Here is a 17,669-nt window from a genome sequence, read left to right as displayed (position 1 = left end):
ACGCATATATAAATATCTGATGGCACAGTATATGATAAATACTGTGATTATCAGAGCTTGCCTGGTACCACATGGAAGCTGTTCATCTTCAGTGGAGGGTGACTAAGTGTTTCATTAGCCACTGACCCAGGCGAGCTGAACACTTAACAGTCTGTCTGGGGATGTGACATGCACAAGCCAGATGAGTGGCCACCACGGAGTCTGGCGTGGCTCTTCAGCAGCTACTCCTTTAGACAGGGAGGCTGGCAGGGCATGTGCTCCATGGAGGAGTAAACACAGTTTTCTGGACACTTGGCCATCTGCTCTTCCCCTTTGCTCTCACTCCTGTCCCTTCTCCTTTAGGTAAACATGACGACGGATTTGGAAGGAAGCGATATGTTGGTGGAAAAGGCAGACCGGAGGGAGTTCATAGATCTGTTAAAGAAGATGTTGACGATAGATGCGGATAAGAGGATAACACCCATTGAAACTCTGAGCCACCCTTTTGTCACCATGACACACTTGCTCGACTTCCCTCACAGCACACAGTACGTGGCTTTTGTTCCCCTTGGGTTTTGAACTGAGGGGTGAAAAGAAGAGCTGGTTGTGGTGGAGACAAAGTGTATCTGAGGGGCTTTGTTAAGATGTTTAATCCTTACGTTTTAATCTTTTCCTGCGTAAAAAAAAAGACGATTGCCAACTCAAGGTTGAAAGAATTGTGTTGTAGGTGCTTGGCATTTAAAACGCTGCACTGTGTGCTACATTAATTATGTAAATATTCAGTAATTACATATTTTTGCATTAAAATGCAGGAGAAATTATGCAATTAGTGCTGAAAGTATCAGTCTATTTCAAAGTAATATAGTCCTGATTGTTACTGGAGTAATCAACCTTATCTCCTTATCTGCAGTGAGGAGCCAGCCCTTCCTCCCAGAACCTTCCCATCGCACTAGGAGTCAGCTTGGGGCTGTTTGCTTTTTAAGGGAAGAGCTGTTCTGCAGCAGGCTGTTTTATAGGCATAAGCACCAGGATGAGGAGTTAACTTTTCAGCTTGGTTGTTGTCCATCTGTGTCACCTTAAATATCACGTTCTGACCTCATCTGACACATGTAGAATGAGGACAGGCTCCACCGCCTGATGGAGATGAGAAGAAATCATGTCTTCAAGCCTGACTGCCCTTCTCCTAAGGCTGCACCACAGAGCACAGCAGCCTGAAATGCAGGATGCCTGTGCCCAACCCACTGCCCATGTCCAGTTCACATAGGGGAACAGGCTTCTCAGGTGTAAGTGGAGAAGGCTGACATATAGTGGGAGTTTTGCAAAGCCTTCAGGACACTTAGCTTTGAACATCCTGCTTTACAGCACTTGGCAGTTCCAGGTGCTTTCACAGGCTGTCCCTTCCCCTTGACAGGAGAACAATTATTGGCACAGTGCTGTACTTCATTGGGTGCCACTTCTGTGTTTTAGAGGCTGTCAGGAGCTCAGGTACAAAATTAAAGGGGGCTGCTTGAAGAGCTGCAGAGTGTGTTTTTGTGCTGCAGAGCAACAAGTAACTGTGTCAGCTCTCCTGCCTGCATGGGAGGCTGCAGTATTTTGAGTTTGTTTAAGGTAGCTTTACCCCTTTAAAGGAGCTGTAGCTGCCTTTTTGTTACATTTATCACAAGATAAGAGCATCTGCTTGCCAGAAGGTAGTGGGTGCACGATCTGTGTACACCCAGACTTAGCCTGCACAGCCATCTTTGAGCATTGTTACCTATAAATAGATAGTAAGTGATAAATGAAAACAAGATGGGATATGATTGTGCTAAACAGGAAAAAAGTAAAGTTTCATATAAAAAAAATCATGAATAAAATATGACAGCAAAAATACTGAGTGAAGATCATAGACAAAAGTATTTTAATTTGCAGCAGTCCTTCAGACTGTGCAACAACTGATTGTGTAAGATAGGAGAGATTTGTGACATAATGCATTGCCATCAGAAATCCTTCCACTAATGCTACAGTCCATAACCACATCTTCATTTCTGAAGTGTTCACTTGTGGCTGCTCAAAGCCCCAGAAAGATTGAAAATATCACTGGGGCCAACAGCAGTGAGAATTTTAGCCAAATAAAGAATTCAGCATCACATCTCTGAATACCAAGTGTGTGCCAGCTGGGTGTGTAACCCTGCAAGCCCCTCCATGCTGGAAACAGTGACTGGCAAAGAGAGAAATAAGCTGTAACCAGCATGGCAAGTGGATGGAACTTTTTTCTGTGATTACTTGTGCTTTAGAGAATAGAAACTTCAAAGCCTTGAAAGATGCAGGGAGCTGTAATCTCTCTTGAAAATAAATTGGGCAGGAGAAAAAGTGAGAATATATGGAAGCTGAAGCTTCTGGTAGGAATCTCTGCTGTGGCACTTTTCAGAGAGGCTGCAAGTTCAAACAGTGCAGGAGGGGCTGTTCTGCTTTCTTACAAGGAGCAAGCAAAGTGAGCTTAGCTTCCCGTTTCACATATTTAACTTCCTGGCTCTTAAATTGCTGAGTACTCCTCAGACTTTCTGTCTGTTTTACTTTGTCCCTGCTGGTTTTTGCTCCCACCTTCTTTGAAAGTAAAGCCAGAGAACATGGTATTGCATTTGTAGAGCTTACATCTTGTTAGACAAAACCATTTAGTAACACATACTATTCACCATGTACAGAGCCTATACTCTTCCCACTGCTTTCTTCTTTGTGCAGGGAGAATTATAGTCATACTTGACTGAAAAGAAGTGATCCAATAGCCTTCTGCATTTATTTGATAAGTGTTTGATTTTGCTGGATGTTCTGTGACCAACAGGTATAGTTCTGGAAGTGAATGCACATAATGGGCAGCTGTACACAGTGTCCTGAGCCTGGCTTGTCTGCAGGTGTTTATGGCCCAGATCGAGTTACAAAGGTATTACCTGTAGGATAAGAGAGGTGACCATTTGAGTAAGAGACAAGACAAGGATAAAAAGATCTAGGTCCTCTTCATCAACCTTAGGGATCACAGATGTTTGTTCCTTTTAAAGGGACACTGTTTCTTAAAAGTGATGTGAGGATGTACCCCTTACCTTCAACAGTTTAGATCATTACAAAATGCTCAGCATACAGCCAATTTTTGTTGCTTGGAATTTCTCTTTCTCCATGTTGGGATAATAGAAATAAAATAAATGCCTTTATACTTTCTGAGGTTATGTTTCAGACTCTGAGGTTACATTTGTAATAACAGTTATTGTGGAAGACTTGTGGAAAACATGTATTGGTTTTCAGATATCAGAAGTGAGTTGTACTAAAAATACAGTGTTGCCCAGGTTCACTGTGTTGTTGACTCTTAACCTCTGTATGCTTTGGTATTCTAATTAATGAAATATGAACAGTTTCATCTACCAGATGCCTACTGTGCTCTAGCAATGTAGAGAGAATTTAATTTCCTTTACTGGGGCACAAAATAGGATACTTCTCAAAATTTCTATTGCTATATCAATAACATTTAAGGAAAAGTCATTGTAGGGGAAGAAGATGTAATCATTCACCCAGAGATCCAGTTCTCAGTGTGAGATAACCTCAGAGCCAGATTCCCTCAGGGCATTGAGGAATTTGCTTTGGAATAACTTTTTGATATGAATTGTCCCATTGACTGCAAGAGGATATGTCATACTTCAAGATAAGCATCTGCACAAGCGTTTAGCCAGACAGGGGCAATGTTTTAACTGCTTAGCTGGACTCAGCTGTTAGTAAACAACTGCTTTAAAGGAACAAGGATGAGTTTTTAGGGGGTCTCGGTGATCAAGAACAGTAAAATTCTTCCTTGCAAAAGACATGTAAAACTATCTTAATTTACACTTAAACTGAGGCAAAAAGCATGAGTTTTCTTTTCCTCTCAGGCTCCATCATCATGAAAAAAACAGTATCTTTCTTTCTGGCTTTCAGTCTCTTTCAGTCTTTTAATATATAGCCACTTTGTATTTCTTGCCCTGTCCCCTAAGGAGAAACCAATTTCCTTTCATTTGTGACTTGTATTGTAGTGCAGAAACTTGTGGGAGACCCAGGAGTCCCAGGGCAGCTCTCTCAGCTTGGCATTTGTCAGTACAGTGTTAATCTGACTCTCACCGGTTAAGAGAAACCTGAATACAATAGCAAAGGGCTTTAAGAGCCTAGAAAGTGCTAAGCCTGCCATGGAGACCTATTGCAGGGCCACTGTGATGAACTGTTAGCTGTGTGAGACGCTTGGTTGATTTTCTCTGCCTTCCTTGCCCCTCTTTCCCTGCGCAGTGTCAAGTCCTGCTTCCAGAACATGGAGATTTGCAAGCGGCGGGTGAATATGTACGACACGGTGAACCAGAGCAAGACACCATTCATCACCCACGTAGCCCCAAGTACATCGACCAACCTGACCATGACTTTTAACAACCAGCTCAACACAGTCCACAACCAGGTGAGGGCATCAATCACAAGCAGCCAGTGCTTTAAACATTTATGTCAGGAGGGCCTAGAAGATGAAAAGCAAAGTAGCATCCTATTTAACATGCCTGCCAAGAGATGGTGCCTTTTACTCTCCTTCCTCTGCTCTTCTCCTCATTCTCTTTTCTTCAGGCAAGCAGTAATCTTGTGACATTTTGTGTGATGGTGAAATGTTGCCTTCGTTGTTTACATTGTTGTTGGGGTGATAAATCCTGCTTGCTTGGGAGGTTGCTATGGGGAAAAGCTCATTAGTCCCTTAATGCAGCAAGCAGTACTTCACTCCCTGGGTCAGGCAGAAGTATTTGTGATCTTACATCTCTTCTTCAAATTGGCATTGAAGTAAAATGAGTTTAAACCCTCTGTAACAGACACAGCACTGTAACTGATCAACAGGAAAGAAGAGTTTAGCATTAATATTTATTCTTATCTGTCATTGCTTTTACTCCAGGGGCCACAGTTGATGTGGGGACCATGTGCATGTGCCCCCACTGTGAACACATTGCACTCCAGTTTGGTAGGCTCTGGCTTTATAATCATGCATTGTATTAGTTTTACTTGCCCCAGTGTTGGGGCAAATTTGCTGCGTTAGCAAATTTGACGTGACTAACAGGCTAAGTTGCTGTGATACTGTATTACAGCAGCAAAAGGAAACTCCCCAGGGAGAACACTCTAAGAGACTGAAGCTCAAGAAATAGCTGCTGCTTTGAAGCCTTTTGGGAACAGGCTGCTCATGATTCACTCTAGAGATTGCAGGTGGCATTGCAGAAATGGTGTTTGGAAAGCCAGGGAGCTAAAGGAGTCTGTGCAGATGTGCAGGATGCTCCTGTGTCAGTGAAAAAACCAGACTTCTTGACTCAGGTCTTGATACATGTGATCACAGAAGGCCTTTTGAAACAATTCAGGCAGGCACAGATAGAGATAGGTCATGACTTGGTGTGAGAGGGTACTAGTTACAAACACCAGTTCCCTTTCTAGGCTGTTTCTGAGATGCTGACTAAAGAAATGCATGCTATGTGCTCCCCTAGGTCCCAGCTGCAGGGCAGAGACACTGTACCACAGTTACTTGTAGGAAAGGCAGACTTGCTTTCATTTCCTTGCATTTCACTTGACATTAAGTTCAGCTGTTGGCTGGGGAGATCCATGGTCATTTCTGAATTCTCATAAGGGTTGTGTTGTTCTGAGCAGAACCAGTATGCCCAATGTTCCTAGAAGAATTGGCAGAAATATTTCCAGGAAGGGTGTTTTAATTTGAACAAGCTCTAAGTCTTTCACAATTCTCTTCAACATACCACTTGTCTTGGCTTTCTTTTGTTTCCTGTCTCTACAAAATATCTGGGGATTGCCTCCTTCCAGTTATGGCTTCTGCGATTACGAGTATGGGAGCTGCTGTGGTTGGTGCTCAGAGTGTTGCACAGGAGAGCAGATTGCACTTCACAGCCCCTGCCCTGAGGGGGGATCAGGAGAAGGAAGAAATATTTTGTTGTCACATCCCTCATGGCTGTGGCAGTGCAGTGTAGGTCCAGTGGCAACCAGGGCAGTGCAAAATGCTTGGTCTGCTCTCTCCTGATCAAAGCCTCCTCCTGGGTTCGTACATTCACCATGAGAAAATTTTGTCTGATCAGACTCCAGCAGTGTTGCTGGCGTATTTGGACAGAGGGGAAGGATGGGCTCTGATTTGGTAGTGTCTGGCTCCCTAGCATACATGTTAAGAACATATATTTGGAGCACTGGCAGACCTTGCTTGCAACAATTAGACCCAGTCCAAATTTTAAAAAAGAAAAAAAAAGTCTTCAGATTTCTAGATTTTTGCAGAACTCTGGGTTGATTTTTTGGCTTTGAAACATCCCCTACTGGAGTTCCTGCTCTAAGAGATTTTAAAGACAATTTAAGTAAAGTTTGGACTTTGCAAGTATTAGCATTACCTCCTGTTATGCCTTCTGAGTACTTCAAATTTCAAACATAATTCAAGGGGCATGTGCCATCTTAGATTCAAGGTATCTAAGAGGAAAGGCAAGGATGGATTTTCCTTCTCAGGATGAGAATTCACAGGGCATGGAGGTGCTGAGTTTATTTTACCTAAGAAATGTGAGCAGCTTCTAGAGCTACATATGTGACAAGTGAACAGTGTGATTTGTGGATAGCAACAGTTTCTGAACTCATCTTGATCATGCATGCTGTGAATCAGAGCCAGTTGGGTGAGGAATGGGGCTGCAGTCCTGCTGTAAGGAATGTGCTGTGTCTCTGAGCAGTACAAGCAGCGTGGCCGGGGGTCCCGTGGCATGGCACGGCCATGGCGCACTCAGGCAGATTGTGATCCTTCCCCCTTGTCTCTTTATTCCTCAGTGTCCTGTTCTACCCCTTGTTTGCTGTTTTGTCTTGGTTTTTATTTTATCTTACACTATTTTACTTTATTATTTTTTGGATTTTTGCTTCTTCCAGCTACCCATCTCCCTCATTTTTTTGTTTGTTTTTTGTTTTAATTCCCGTCATTCCTTTAGACCACCAACCTGGCTCCCACCTCCTCCAGTGCCACTATTTCCTTAGCCAACCCCGAGGTCTCCATACTAAATTACCAATCTGCACTCTACCAGCCCTCAGCGGCGTCCATGGCTGCGGTGGCCCAGCGGAGCATGCCCCTGCAGACGGGAACAGCGCAGATCTGTGCCCGGCCAGACCCCTTACAGCAAGCCCTCATCGTCTGCCCACCAGGCTTTCAAGGTAAGTCACAACCTCACCAGCTCTTGGCCCGCTGCTTCATCCAGCTCTTGTTGGAAATGAGTTTCCTCAGTGCAGGTCATGTGGCAGAAAAAAGGGCTGGCCTAGTAAATCAGAGCAGCGAGGTTGTTGCAGATGGAAGTGTTTGCCTTGGCAGAGGGTCTTGCAGGCACCTCTAACAGACTGAGTTGGAGGCAGCTGCTACTGACAAGGGGATGGGGGAGAATATGTACTTGTCATTCTTTGCCCTGAACAAAGTTTAAGACTCTTCTGCCATACTTTGGTAAACTTGAAAGCTTTCCCACACAATACCAGTAAATCAGTAAATATGTATGTAAAGGGTCATCATCACTTCTCAGTGACTTGATTGCTAAAAGGGGAACTCGGGAGGGTAATGCAGCAGGGAGCATGGTGCTGGTGGATATGAGGGTTCTCCCCCATAACAGATGCCATGACCATTTATGAGGATAATTCCCTCAGCTCCAGCCCTGCTGCAAACAGCTCTGCTTGTGTATACTAGTAGTAGGAACTATTGTCAGACAACTTGGGAGATGCTCAGTGTTAACCACTTGTCCTTCTGTTAACTTCACATGCTGTAGCAATTTGGGAAAACTTGCCAAGTGTCTGTAGGAAGTGGTCTAAATAGACCTCAGTTCAGCTGGTGCAACTTCTGCTCTTCATTTCTACAAGCCTGTCTGTGCATTAGTCTCCAGGCACTTGTTAAATGTTCTGCAAGATTATCAAAGCTCTTTTGAACTAGAGAAGTTTAGCTAGACCTCCTCAGCGTAGTTAAAATGCATCTCATGGGTTTGACTTCAGAAGTGGAGTATGTAAGTGACCATCCTCAGCTTGCAACTTTGAAAAGGATCCAAAGTAGAGGAGGCAGCATGGCTGTGCCATGCACTGAGGTGCTGGAGAGGGAAGCTTCCTCCAGCTCAGGCTAATGTGGGGCTCAGCCAACAGTGGTTGGAGTTTGGAGTGGGCTAGGGCCTTTCAAATATGAGTCTCAAGAAACTGTGCTAGAGAAAATCACCTCTCCCCATCAAGGTTGAGGGAGTATGGAGTTCTGGATTCCCATCCCACTGTGGTGTAAAGAGATCATTCTCATATAGAAATGGATTTTAGCTGATAAAGACCATTTCTTGTTGTTAAATCAGAGAATATGCGGAAGAGAAGCCATTCACTCCTCTGTTTTCTGCCTGTGCACATTGTAATATTGCAGTATTTTCTATGTGCTTGAGGTACCCTAAAATACAAATTCAGCTAATCCCTTAGTGCCTTTGGAAATGTCTTTTCTGCACCCTTATACCCGTATCATGTTTGTGAACATTTGATGGACATCTTTGGGCCAGGGTAGCACAGGTAGCACTCTGAGAGCTGATTATTCAGAGGGACTGAACATTGCAATTTAAGTGGACATCAGTGAGTGCCTTTAGGCTCCTCTGAGAGCCATCCCCTGTTCCTGGCAATGCTGCTGGTGGCTTATGCTGGACCTTCTGTGCTGGTGGAACAGGGTTACAAGCCTCGCCTTCGAAGCACGCTGGGTACTCGGTTCGGATGGAGAACGCCGTTCCCATTGTCACTCAGGCTCCTGGGGCCCAGCCTCTTCAGATCCAGCCAGGACTTCTTGCACAGGTAAGGAACTGAAAAGGCACCAGGCTCAGCAGGTATTTACTGTGTTGTTTAGCTCTTGGAGGCTGAGGAGAGAAGCTTTCTCTGAGGGCCTTCTGTGGTGCAGTTTGGAGACTTGGGCAACTGTATATGGATCTGCAGCTTTCTTTGAAATGTCAAAATCTCCCCCAGCTCATTGTTCAGCTGAAAGACTATGTCAGAGTTGCAAAAGCCACTGGAAAAACCCTTTTTCCTTCTGCTTTTCTACTGAAATATGTGGGAAAGCCTTAGGGAAAGCAGTGTCAGGCCTCTGCTGAGAAGGAACCTGTAATAACCTCCTACATCCTCCTGAACTCAAAGTCTTGGTGGTAGTTTACAGCCAGGAATTGCTCTGATGAGTTGCATGCTGCTGATAAATACCTTTCATGCTTTAAGTTTTCACTGTTCTGTTTTATGAGGATCTCTGCTCGTGAAGTATGAGAGAGATGTCGGAGGCAGAGGCAAGGGCCCCACACTCAAGGAGTTCTCCTTGTCAGCAATTCTTATTGGCACAATTGTCTGAAATGTTCTCATAGGAAAAGCATGGTTCCTCCTAAAAAAAAAAGCCAAACAGGAATGGGTATTACTAATTACATGCACATCCTCGAGGGATACCCCAGCTCCTCAAACCAGAGGAGGAGTTCATTCCTCCTTGTGCAGGCTTCAGTGAATCTGCCTCAACTCTTTTTGAGCTGGCACCATGGTACCTCTGCTGATACCAGAGAGGGAAAAAAAGACACCTAAAAAACCCACCTAGTATACTTAAAATTAAGTTGTGCAAGCTGGAAAAGATGACCAGCTAGTTACAAAGGCACAACTCTGTCTCAGGCTTGTTTGGTCTGCCATGCCACTTTCATCTGCAGCCAGGAACCAGCAGACTTCAGGTTTTATGCCTGTGTGTTGTACTGCTGGGGTAAGACTGTTGGTGCTCTTGCCTTCCTTTACCACCCGCCAGTCACACTTATCTGGTGAAGACAGATCAAAATGCAACTTGCAGTCTGTGTGATTTCCATCAGCTAGTATGCCCTGCCCCTTCCCAATAGAGGAGCCTTTGTCAGAGAGCTGTCTGAAACATCAAACTGATCTCTGTTGCAGCCTGTTGTAACAACTGACATGAGCCACTTCCCTTGTTTGGTGGGAAAGAAGAGCCCGAGAGGCAGGGAAACAAAAGCCATGGCAAAGCAGGGAGCAGTCCGTGCAGGCTCAATGGCTGGCACCTCTTGCTTGTTCAAGAAATCAGCCAAGGCAGTGAGTGAAGGAGGTCACTTTACATGCTAGCTTTACATGCCCCCCCCATTCTGCCAGGCCTCCAGTGGTGTGCTGTCCTTTGGGGCTTGAAGGGGTGAGGGCTGGATCTGAAACATCTCAAAGACAGCAGGATCCTGAAAGATCTCAGTGCCTCCTCCTTTTTTCTTCTCATGGTGGCCTTGTTGGGCTCTATGCAAGTGAGGAATGTTTGGTAGTAAAGCTCCTCCTGAGCACCCTCCTGCCCACACGTTACCAATTTCAGTGCTGCCTCTGCCACGTGAGCACCTGGTTCATGGGCATCCCCTTTCATACTTTTTACTGACATTTCATTCATTGTCACTTCCAAAGGGGAATTCAGACTGTTTCTGAGAAACACTCCACATTTGTACAGATTTTTAATTTTTGATGTAATAAAAGAGAGGAGATGTGCCTGTTGCTGTGCCAGTTTGTCTCACGCGATGAGAAATGCAAGCAGTCTCTGATGGCAGGACGCTCTGATTGATGCCGGTGGCATCTGGTGTCCGTGGGCCTCGCTTGGTTCGGGCTGAGCAGCTGTCTGATAAACAAATCTGTACCCAATTCCAGTTTCCTGAATGGAAAAACACAGCTTCTTTGTGATGCATTGTAGTCACATCTGATCTCGGCGGCTGCGTGTCTCTCTCCCAGCAGAGAGCTGCTCCTCTCATGCACAGCTGCTTATCTAATGTTCTTCAGCCTGGGCCGTGTGACTGCTGCAACTGTGAGAGGGATTGGCCCCAGCAAAGAGTGCAGCACCTCCAGAGTCCACTTCTGTCTGTCCCCTGCTTTATTTGTCCCACTGATGAAGCATGATGCTGCTCCTTGTGTTCCCAGAACTGTGTAGCACTATCAGGCTTTCTCCCCTGCCTAACACAGAGCACAGGTTTTTGTGTTTGCACTCCTCAGGATGCTTGTGGCTGGTAAAGCCTTACTGCATCCCAGTGCAGCTGGCATCAAGTTCTCCCTGTGCATTTTGTCCCAGACCAGCTGTCCCAGATGAGGGACAGAGGGATCCAGGGCAGGAGGTACTGACAGAGCTTGAGCATCATATCTGGCAGCTGTGTGTCTGCAGCCTGTGGCACAGAGCTAGGCAGTGCAAGGCAGAGCAAGCAGCCTGCAAGATGCAGGGTCACTGGCTAAAGTAACTTGTTTGTAACTTCTCTGGGTCTCTTCTTCATCCTCTCAAGCAAGTGTGGTTCACATATTTTATGCACAGAGACCAGTGAAAGGAGACTGATCCTGTCTTTACTCACAGCTCACTGCAGCTTCCGATCTCTAAAGAGGCAAAGCTGCACAGTTTTCCAGCAGGCTTCCATGGTGTGACCCAGAACTGTCCCTTGCCCTTGAATAACATCCTGGATTCTTGATTTTCTCTCCTTTTAACTCTTTCCCAGCATCACATCTTACAGAGGTCCTGCCACTGGCTTCCAAAATGTTACTCCATTAGTTGTTCCTGCTCTATATCCAGAGTATGAGCGTGGTCACTCCAGGGGACCCACCAGCTCCTGAGGACAAGGGCCAGAGCATTGCTTCACCACCCCACCAAAATTTCATAGTAATGCACTGGCTGGGAACAGGTTGCAGCTGCCAGGACAAGCCTTCTATGTGTAAGCACAACACACGGTGCTGGTGGATCAGCCTAGACAAGTCTTATCTGCAGATTAAATGATTCAGTGGTCCTTACCTAATAAGTGAGGAATTTGTGCCTAGGCCCTGACACTGCATCTAAATTTATGCACTGCAGTCAGACAAGGAGCTTAGATTTGTTCCATTCCCTTCCTGAAAAGGGAGGAAGCAGTTTTGTCTGCAAGTAAATCCAGGTAGTCCCCTGGGATTGACTTCAACGGTAGTTCAGTCTCCTCTTTTAAAGCAAAGCTGAGGTAAAAAAAGAAAAGAGAATAATAAGAATGCTTTTTTCCTCCCTGATCTTTTTGTGCCTTTGCCTTATCCTTTTACCTGCTCCAAGCATCACCAGTCTATGGTAGTTGCTCCTTAGATGAAGGGCTCTCAGGAGCCTTGTGACTCTCTATCCTTTGCAGATGTTGCTGAGAGGCCACACCATAGCAGCCTTTTCATGTAACTGAGCAACACAAAAAGTTACAAAATGATCAAACTTAGGATTAGAATTGGGAAAAAAAGTTTTTTTGCAGGGTGGACTGTTTTGGAGTTTATGTACTGGGGGATAGGAGGGAATCATGGGGACAGTTAATACAATCGTTGTGAGTGTGGGGAAGGGGATAAATGCATGCCTGGAAGAAGTCTCCTCTCAAACTTAGCTTCCTTAGAGCAGTGAGATAACACAACATGGGTCCAGTACAGTAGTGCAGGTTGGGACTAAGGTGGGCTGTAGCTGGTACCCCTGAGTTCTTCAGCCCAGCAGTAAAAAGCTGCCAGAGCCACATAGCTAAGAAAGTTTCCCAAGTCCAAAAAACAATTATCTGACTTGCGTGGAGTCACTGGAGCAGGACAACCTGAGTCATGCCTGTGGCAGCACAGCTGGAAGGGTGATTGCATAGCAGAATGATGGCTCAACTCAAAAGGCAGAGATTTTCTACCCTCTAAGGATGGGGGGAAAGTTGAAGAACACATGGAGAGGACAGGTATGCAATGTGTAGCTGTGCATTTCTTGAAAAAGTAAGCTGGATGTAGAAAGGGGAAATTAACAATGGAACCATAGCGCCCAGCTGATCTGGAGAGTCAAAATTAGAACGTGCTAAAAAATTTGGTGTTTGAGTTGAAATGCCAGCAAGTTTTGATCCCTTCCATTCCCTGTTTAACCTAAAACACAGCTGCTGCTTTGTATGGCAAGGATTTTTTTTGCCCTCTGCTTTGCATTCTCTATATTTATAACTATTCCTGCTTATACTGTGGTTTCCTAACAGTGTTTGTCTTCTGTGACTGAAAGGTGGTAAGAGCTGTGTAGTATGACCATGATCACTATTAGGGGCCCCAGCTGAGCGTGGACCATTGCTCGCGTTCAGTGCTTGATGCCTTTTGCTAAGGAATTGCTTTCCCTTTTCCTGACAGCAAGCATGGCCCAGTGGCACTCAGCAGATCCTGCTGCCTCCCGCCTGGCAGCAGCTGACTGGGGTGGCCACCCACACTTCTGTCCAGCACGCGACCGTCATCCCGGAGTCCATGGCAGGCACCCAGCCGCTGGCAGACTGGAGGTAAACTGGGGGTGCTTGGAGGCACCCTGAAGTACCCACAGCTGCTGGAGGAGGCTTGAGGGCTGGGCTCTTGCAGGGCTGAGGGGAGGAGGGCAGCAGCCTGTGACCTCACTGTCTGATAGCTGTGGGACACTTCTCTGCTCCCTGCCCTTGGAGTGCAATGCTGTGTCCACACCACTCCTTCAGCCTGTTCCCTGGGGAAAACCCTCTGTCCTGGGAAGGCTGGGTACCCAACAAGCCCTGGAGGAGAGGGCACCCGGGTGGAGGGTGTTGGGAGGCTGTGTGGAGGAGCTTGCCAAGCAGCCGCCAGTTGCATTCTCAACATGTGCCTGTGTCCCCGCTGTGCAGGAACACGCACGCCCACGGCAGCCACTACAACCCCATCATGCAGCAGCCCACGCTGCTGGCCAGCCACGTGGCCCTGCCCGCCGCCCAGCCCGTCAACGTGGGCGTCGCTCACGTCATGCGCCAGCCACCTGCTGCTGCCTCCGCCAGGAAGAGCAAGCAACACCAGTCGGCTCCACGGTGAGTGCCGGGGCTCCCAGCCCGGCTGCTTCCGACCGCGGCCTGGCCGCGCTGGCGTGCTGGCAAGAGAGGTGCTCGCTGACTCCTGTGGGGCGAAACAGGTTTTGTTCCACAGCCCGTGAGGGATTAGGTCACACACTGTGTGAGCGGGCTCTTCACTGCCTCGCCTCTTTGGTACCCAGGAGGTAGTTAGGGGTGTTTTATACCCCTCAAGCATCATTTTGTGTGGGAGTTAGTGGCTGGAGAAGATGCAGAATGGGAGGCTCAGACCTGTTCATACAGCTTGTTACACTGCTGCAATTACCTGGAGCCTTGTAGTCATGATGATTTAAAAACATAACTATTCTCAGGTCAGTGTGATGCAGTGCCCAGTTGGCACACCTTTTCTTGCAACATCCTCTGGAAGAAACACTCCTGAAGTGCAGCATTTGCACGTTGAGGGGGCTGCATTTTCAGGAGCGTGTGCCTGATGTGTGCACACAAGATCTGCCCTTTCTAAAGCAGTGGAGTGAGGACAGTCTTCTGAACTTTATTGCCACAGGGAGTGGAGGACTGGGGTGGCATTGGGCCACCTGAGCTCTCTTGCTCCTAACATAAGTGTTAACCCTGTCTTCAACAGTCCACACCAGTAACAGATACCCATTATTATACCCTGGCCTTATTACAATGATGGCAGCATAAAATAGGGAGCATTTTATAAGGATATCTCATACAGAGCAGTCCTTAGCATCTGGCATCTCTCAGTAGAGCCATTTGGCTCTGGAAGGAGTCTGGGGTTTCTTGCACAGCTCAGATGGTAGGATGGTTGCAGTGCCTGTCACAGCACTGTAATCCTGTTTTGAGGGCAAGACTGTTCAAGGTGTATGTGCAGCTGCTCTGGAGTAGGTCCCCTGGGCTGTGCAACTAGCACACTTCTTTTTTAAAAGAAAAAACATAAAACAGTGCAGGAGAGAGAACCAAAATGGGTCACCACTTGTGCAGTGGCAAAAACCTGAGCTTGTGGTTTTCCTGGGTGACTGGACTGGTGCCAGAGCGGCTCTGAGTTCGCAACCAGTTCAACTCAAGTTAAGAGGCCACTATTTAAGTCCTTCCCATTTATCTGCTCTCTAATGTTGGATTTACTTTGGGTGGGCTCCAGCTGTCTTAGTCTATTCATAACATAGAGAGGCAGCTCTGTCCCCAGCTAGCCAGCAAAAGAGAGTGCCTGTTGCAGCCAGTGTGCCTGTGCAGGGCCTCCCCTCTCCTGTCACTTTAGGGTGGGGTGGCTGTGTCCAGGAGGAATGGGGCACTCTGAGAGCAAAGGGTTTCTACAGCTTCATTGACTGTGACTCTTTTTGTGCCAAATGAGGAACCATGCTCCTTTGGAGAGGAGGGTACTCCATGCTGCTCATTGGTATTCCAAAAGCACTTTGAATGCCACTGTGCAGCCATTTGTTATGCAAAAGAGCCTGTGTAAGTTGGTGTAGTGTGATATACTGCCAGGGTGACTTCCTTTTGATGGATGCCACCTATTCCTTTTGTTAGCTTTCGGGCCAGGCTGAACATGCAGCCCAGGCCCCACAGTAGAACAAAACCAGAACTTTGGGGTTTTCTTCCTTTTTAAATCTCCAGATGTTCTGCAATCGCAAAAAAGAAACACGACCAAGAAAGGAAGTGTGGGAAATTAGTGAAGTGGGCTTTAGTCAGTGTGCTTTGGTAAATAACCCCATCTGTAGACCCACACTGCACTGTTTGGCTGATAGTTTTGTGCTTGGATCCCTGATCCAAGTGGCACTTTTCCGACTGGTCAGACAGGGAAGACTGTTTCTCTACTGTGGGAATGTTTCTCTACTGTGTAATAAATATATGTTTATTTCTTTCTGATTTATATATGTTATATGCTACTTCACACAGGAATGAAACTTAATATATGTCCTCCCATCCGCCTGCTCTCATCCATGGGACACCACTGTCCTAGAGGATAAAGTATTGAGCAGAAAATGTTCATTGAGAAAGATTTTTAAACAGCAATTTATTTCTGTTTAAAAAATCAGTTTTCCTGATAAGTGATTGTGGTTTTCCACAACAAATTCTAGTTTTACCTCTAGTTTTTTTTCTGGCCAAAAAGTATCTGGTCATGATGCATTCCATGTAGGATGCAGGAGGAAGGGATTATTATTTGGTTGGTTCTTCATCTTGTGTCAGCCATGCTGTGCCTGCCTTTGTTCTGTATGTCTGAGCTTTGTGGCTGGCCTTTACCCCCCCAGTGCAAACTCCTGAGAGGCAGCAATTCTCATCCGGAAATTTCTAAGGAATTTGAATTTTTTATTAAAAGAAACTACTTTTCAGCCAATTATGCGAATAAGTCGTGCAAGGCACTGTCTTTGAAGAAGTGACTGTGCCAATTTTACAGTTTTCTTAGACTCCATAAATCAGTGCTACTGAATCAGAGACCAGGACTCACAAACCACACCAACAGGCGACTTAAGCATGCAGAGTTTTAACCAACTAACGCTTCTCCCCATTTCCAGCAACGCATCCACCTATGAAGTTTCATCCTCCCAGTCCATCAGCTCGCCCCAGCGGTCGAAACGAGTGAAGGAGAACACCCCTCCCCGCTGTGCCATGGTGCACAACAGCCCTGCCTGCAGCACCTCGGTCACCTGCGGCTGGGGTGACGTGGCCAGCAGCAGCACGCGGGAGCGGCAGCGGCAGACCATCGTCATCCCCGACACCCCCAGCCCCGCCGTCAGCGTCATCACCATCAGCAGCGACACGGACGAAGAGGAAGAGCAGAAGCATGCACCCACCAGGTGAGCAGTAGTTCTCTGCTCTTCTCTGCGTGCAGGAGAAGGAGAGAGGGGTATGGTAGTGCTGGAGTTGCTGTAGGGTTCCAGGAGCTACGTTTGCATCTCATCAGCCTGGTTGTCTTTGATTTGTGAGGAAAATTGCTAGCTGAGGACTCTACAGATTCGGGTGATGCTCCATTCTGTGCTGTACATCTGCTGTGTTACCTAGGAGAAGTGCAGTAGTCTCTCCATACCATAGTCTCTCATCTGTAAGAGGAAATACCAGTTTTCTCTATCTCTTTTTTGTGGAAAGAAGACTTCAGATAGCCTATGGTGATGAGCCTTTGTAAGTTAGACATCTGCTGAAAACAAAGACAGAAAGGCTCGGGAAGAAGGGACCTTAAATTTGCCTTTTCTCTTTCTAAGTGATCCAGGCATTTCTAAAGACCATTTAAATGACATCTTCCATATGTTCCTTCCATATTTTCTTAAAAAAGCTCTCAAAAACAGTGGTTCTGTCATAAACACTCAATAATGATAAATAGAGAGTTGCTCAATCTTGATTGTGATGCCAAAATATCCTTGAACTATAGTAAAAGTGGCAGAAACTACTTTCTGTCTGACTCTGCAGAGAGGCATAGACAAGGCTAGAAAGTGGTGGCTGAGTTTACTCTTCAGAGAATTAATTCATCCAAGTGAACAGCATGGCCCAGGATGGCTGCCATTGCTGATCATCCCTTGTGGGTCAGAAAGGACTTAATTTTCTGGGACTGTCCTTTCAGCACTTTTCATCACATGCAAGTGCTCTAGGTTTCCCATCTGATGCCAGTCACAAGACATTGCTCTGCTTTATAAGATGTAGAGAGGTAGCTTTGCAAACAGCTGAATAATTATGCCATTTCCATATTGGTAACTGAGATAGGAAACTTTTAACCTTATCCTTCCAGTATTTTCAAGAGAGTATTTTTTTTTTACTTATTTAGAACACACTCCATGGCAGATTTTCCTTTAATCACCAGAGATACCTCTCTGTATCTCTGCATCTTTGCAGTGTGGTGATAAATGAAACCTTCAAATGTACACAGAACAGATGCGACACATTTGGCCTCCAAGAGCTAAAAATCTGTAAAGA

General features: G+C 46.1%; 1 protein-coding gene across 3 annotated transcripts in view; it reads left to right on the top strand.

The window, feature by feature from the left end:
• The window catches only part of HIPK2 (homeodomain interacting protein kinase 2), a 137,106-nt gene that overhangs the window by 95,978 nt on the left and 23,459 nt on the right, over positions 1-17,669 (top strand). For 2 of the 3 annotated variants that reach the window (XM_021536501.4, XM_021536513.4), the window contains exons 6-12: positions 343-527; positions 4,255-4,417; positions 6,942-7,161; positions 8,672-8,793; positions 13,102-13,244; positions 13,593-13,769; positions 16,280-16,561. In XM_021536501.4, coding sequence (XP_021392176.1) covers positions 343-527; positions 4,255-4,417; positions 6,942-7,161; positions 8,672-8,793; positions 13,102-13,244; positions 13,593-13,769; positions 16,280-16,561 — 1,292 coding nt within the window. The remainder of the gene's footprint in view (positions 1-342; positions 528-4,254; positions 4,418-6,941; positions 7,162-8,671; positions 8,794-13,101; positions 13,245-13,592; positions 13,770-16,279; positions 16,562-17,669) is intronic. The other variant, XM_021536531.3, reaches the window with a different exon arrangement.

The sequence above is a fragment of the Lonchura striata genome, chromosome 1A (assembly GCF_050655825.1).
Source record: "Lonchura striata isolate lonStrDom1 chromosome 1A, ASM5065582v1, whole genome shotgun sequence".
NCBI classification, from domain to species: Eukaryota; Metazoa; Chordata; class Aves; order Passeriformes; family Estrildidae; genus Lonchura; species Lonchura striata.
This window is presented reverse-complemented; position numbering and strand designations above follow the sequence as displayed.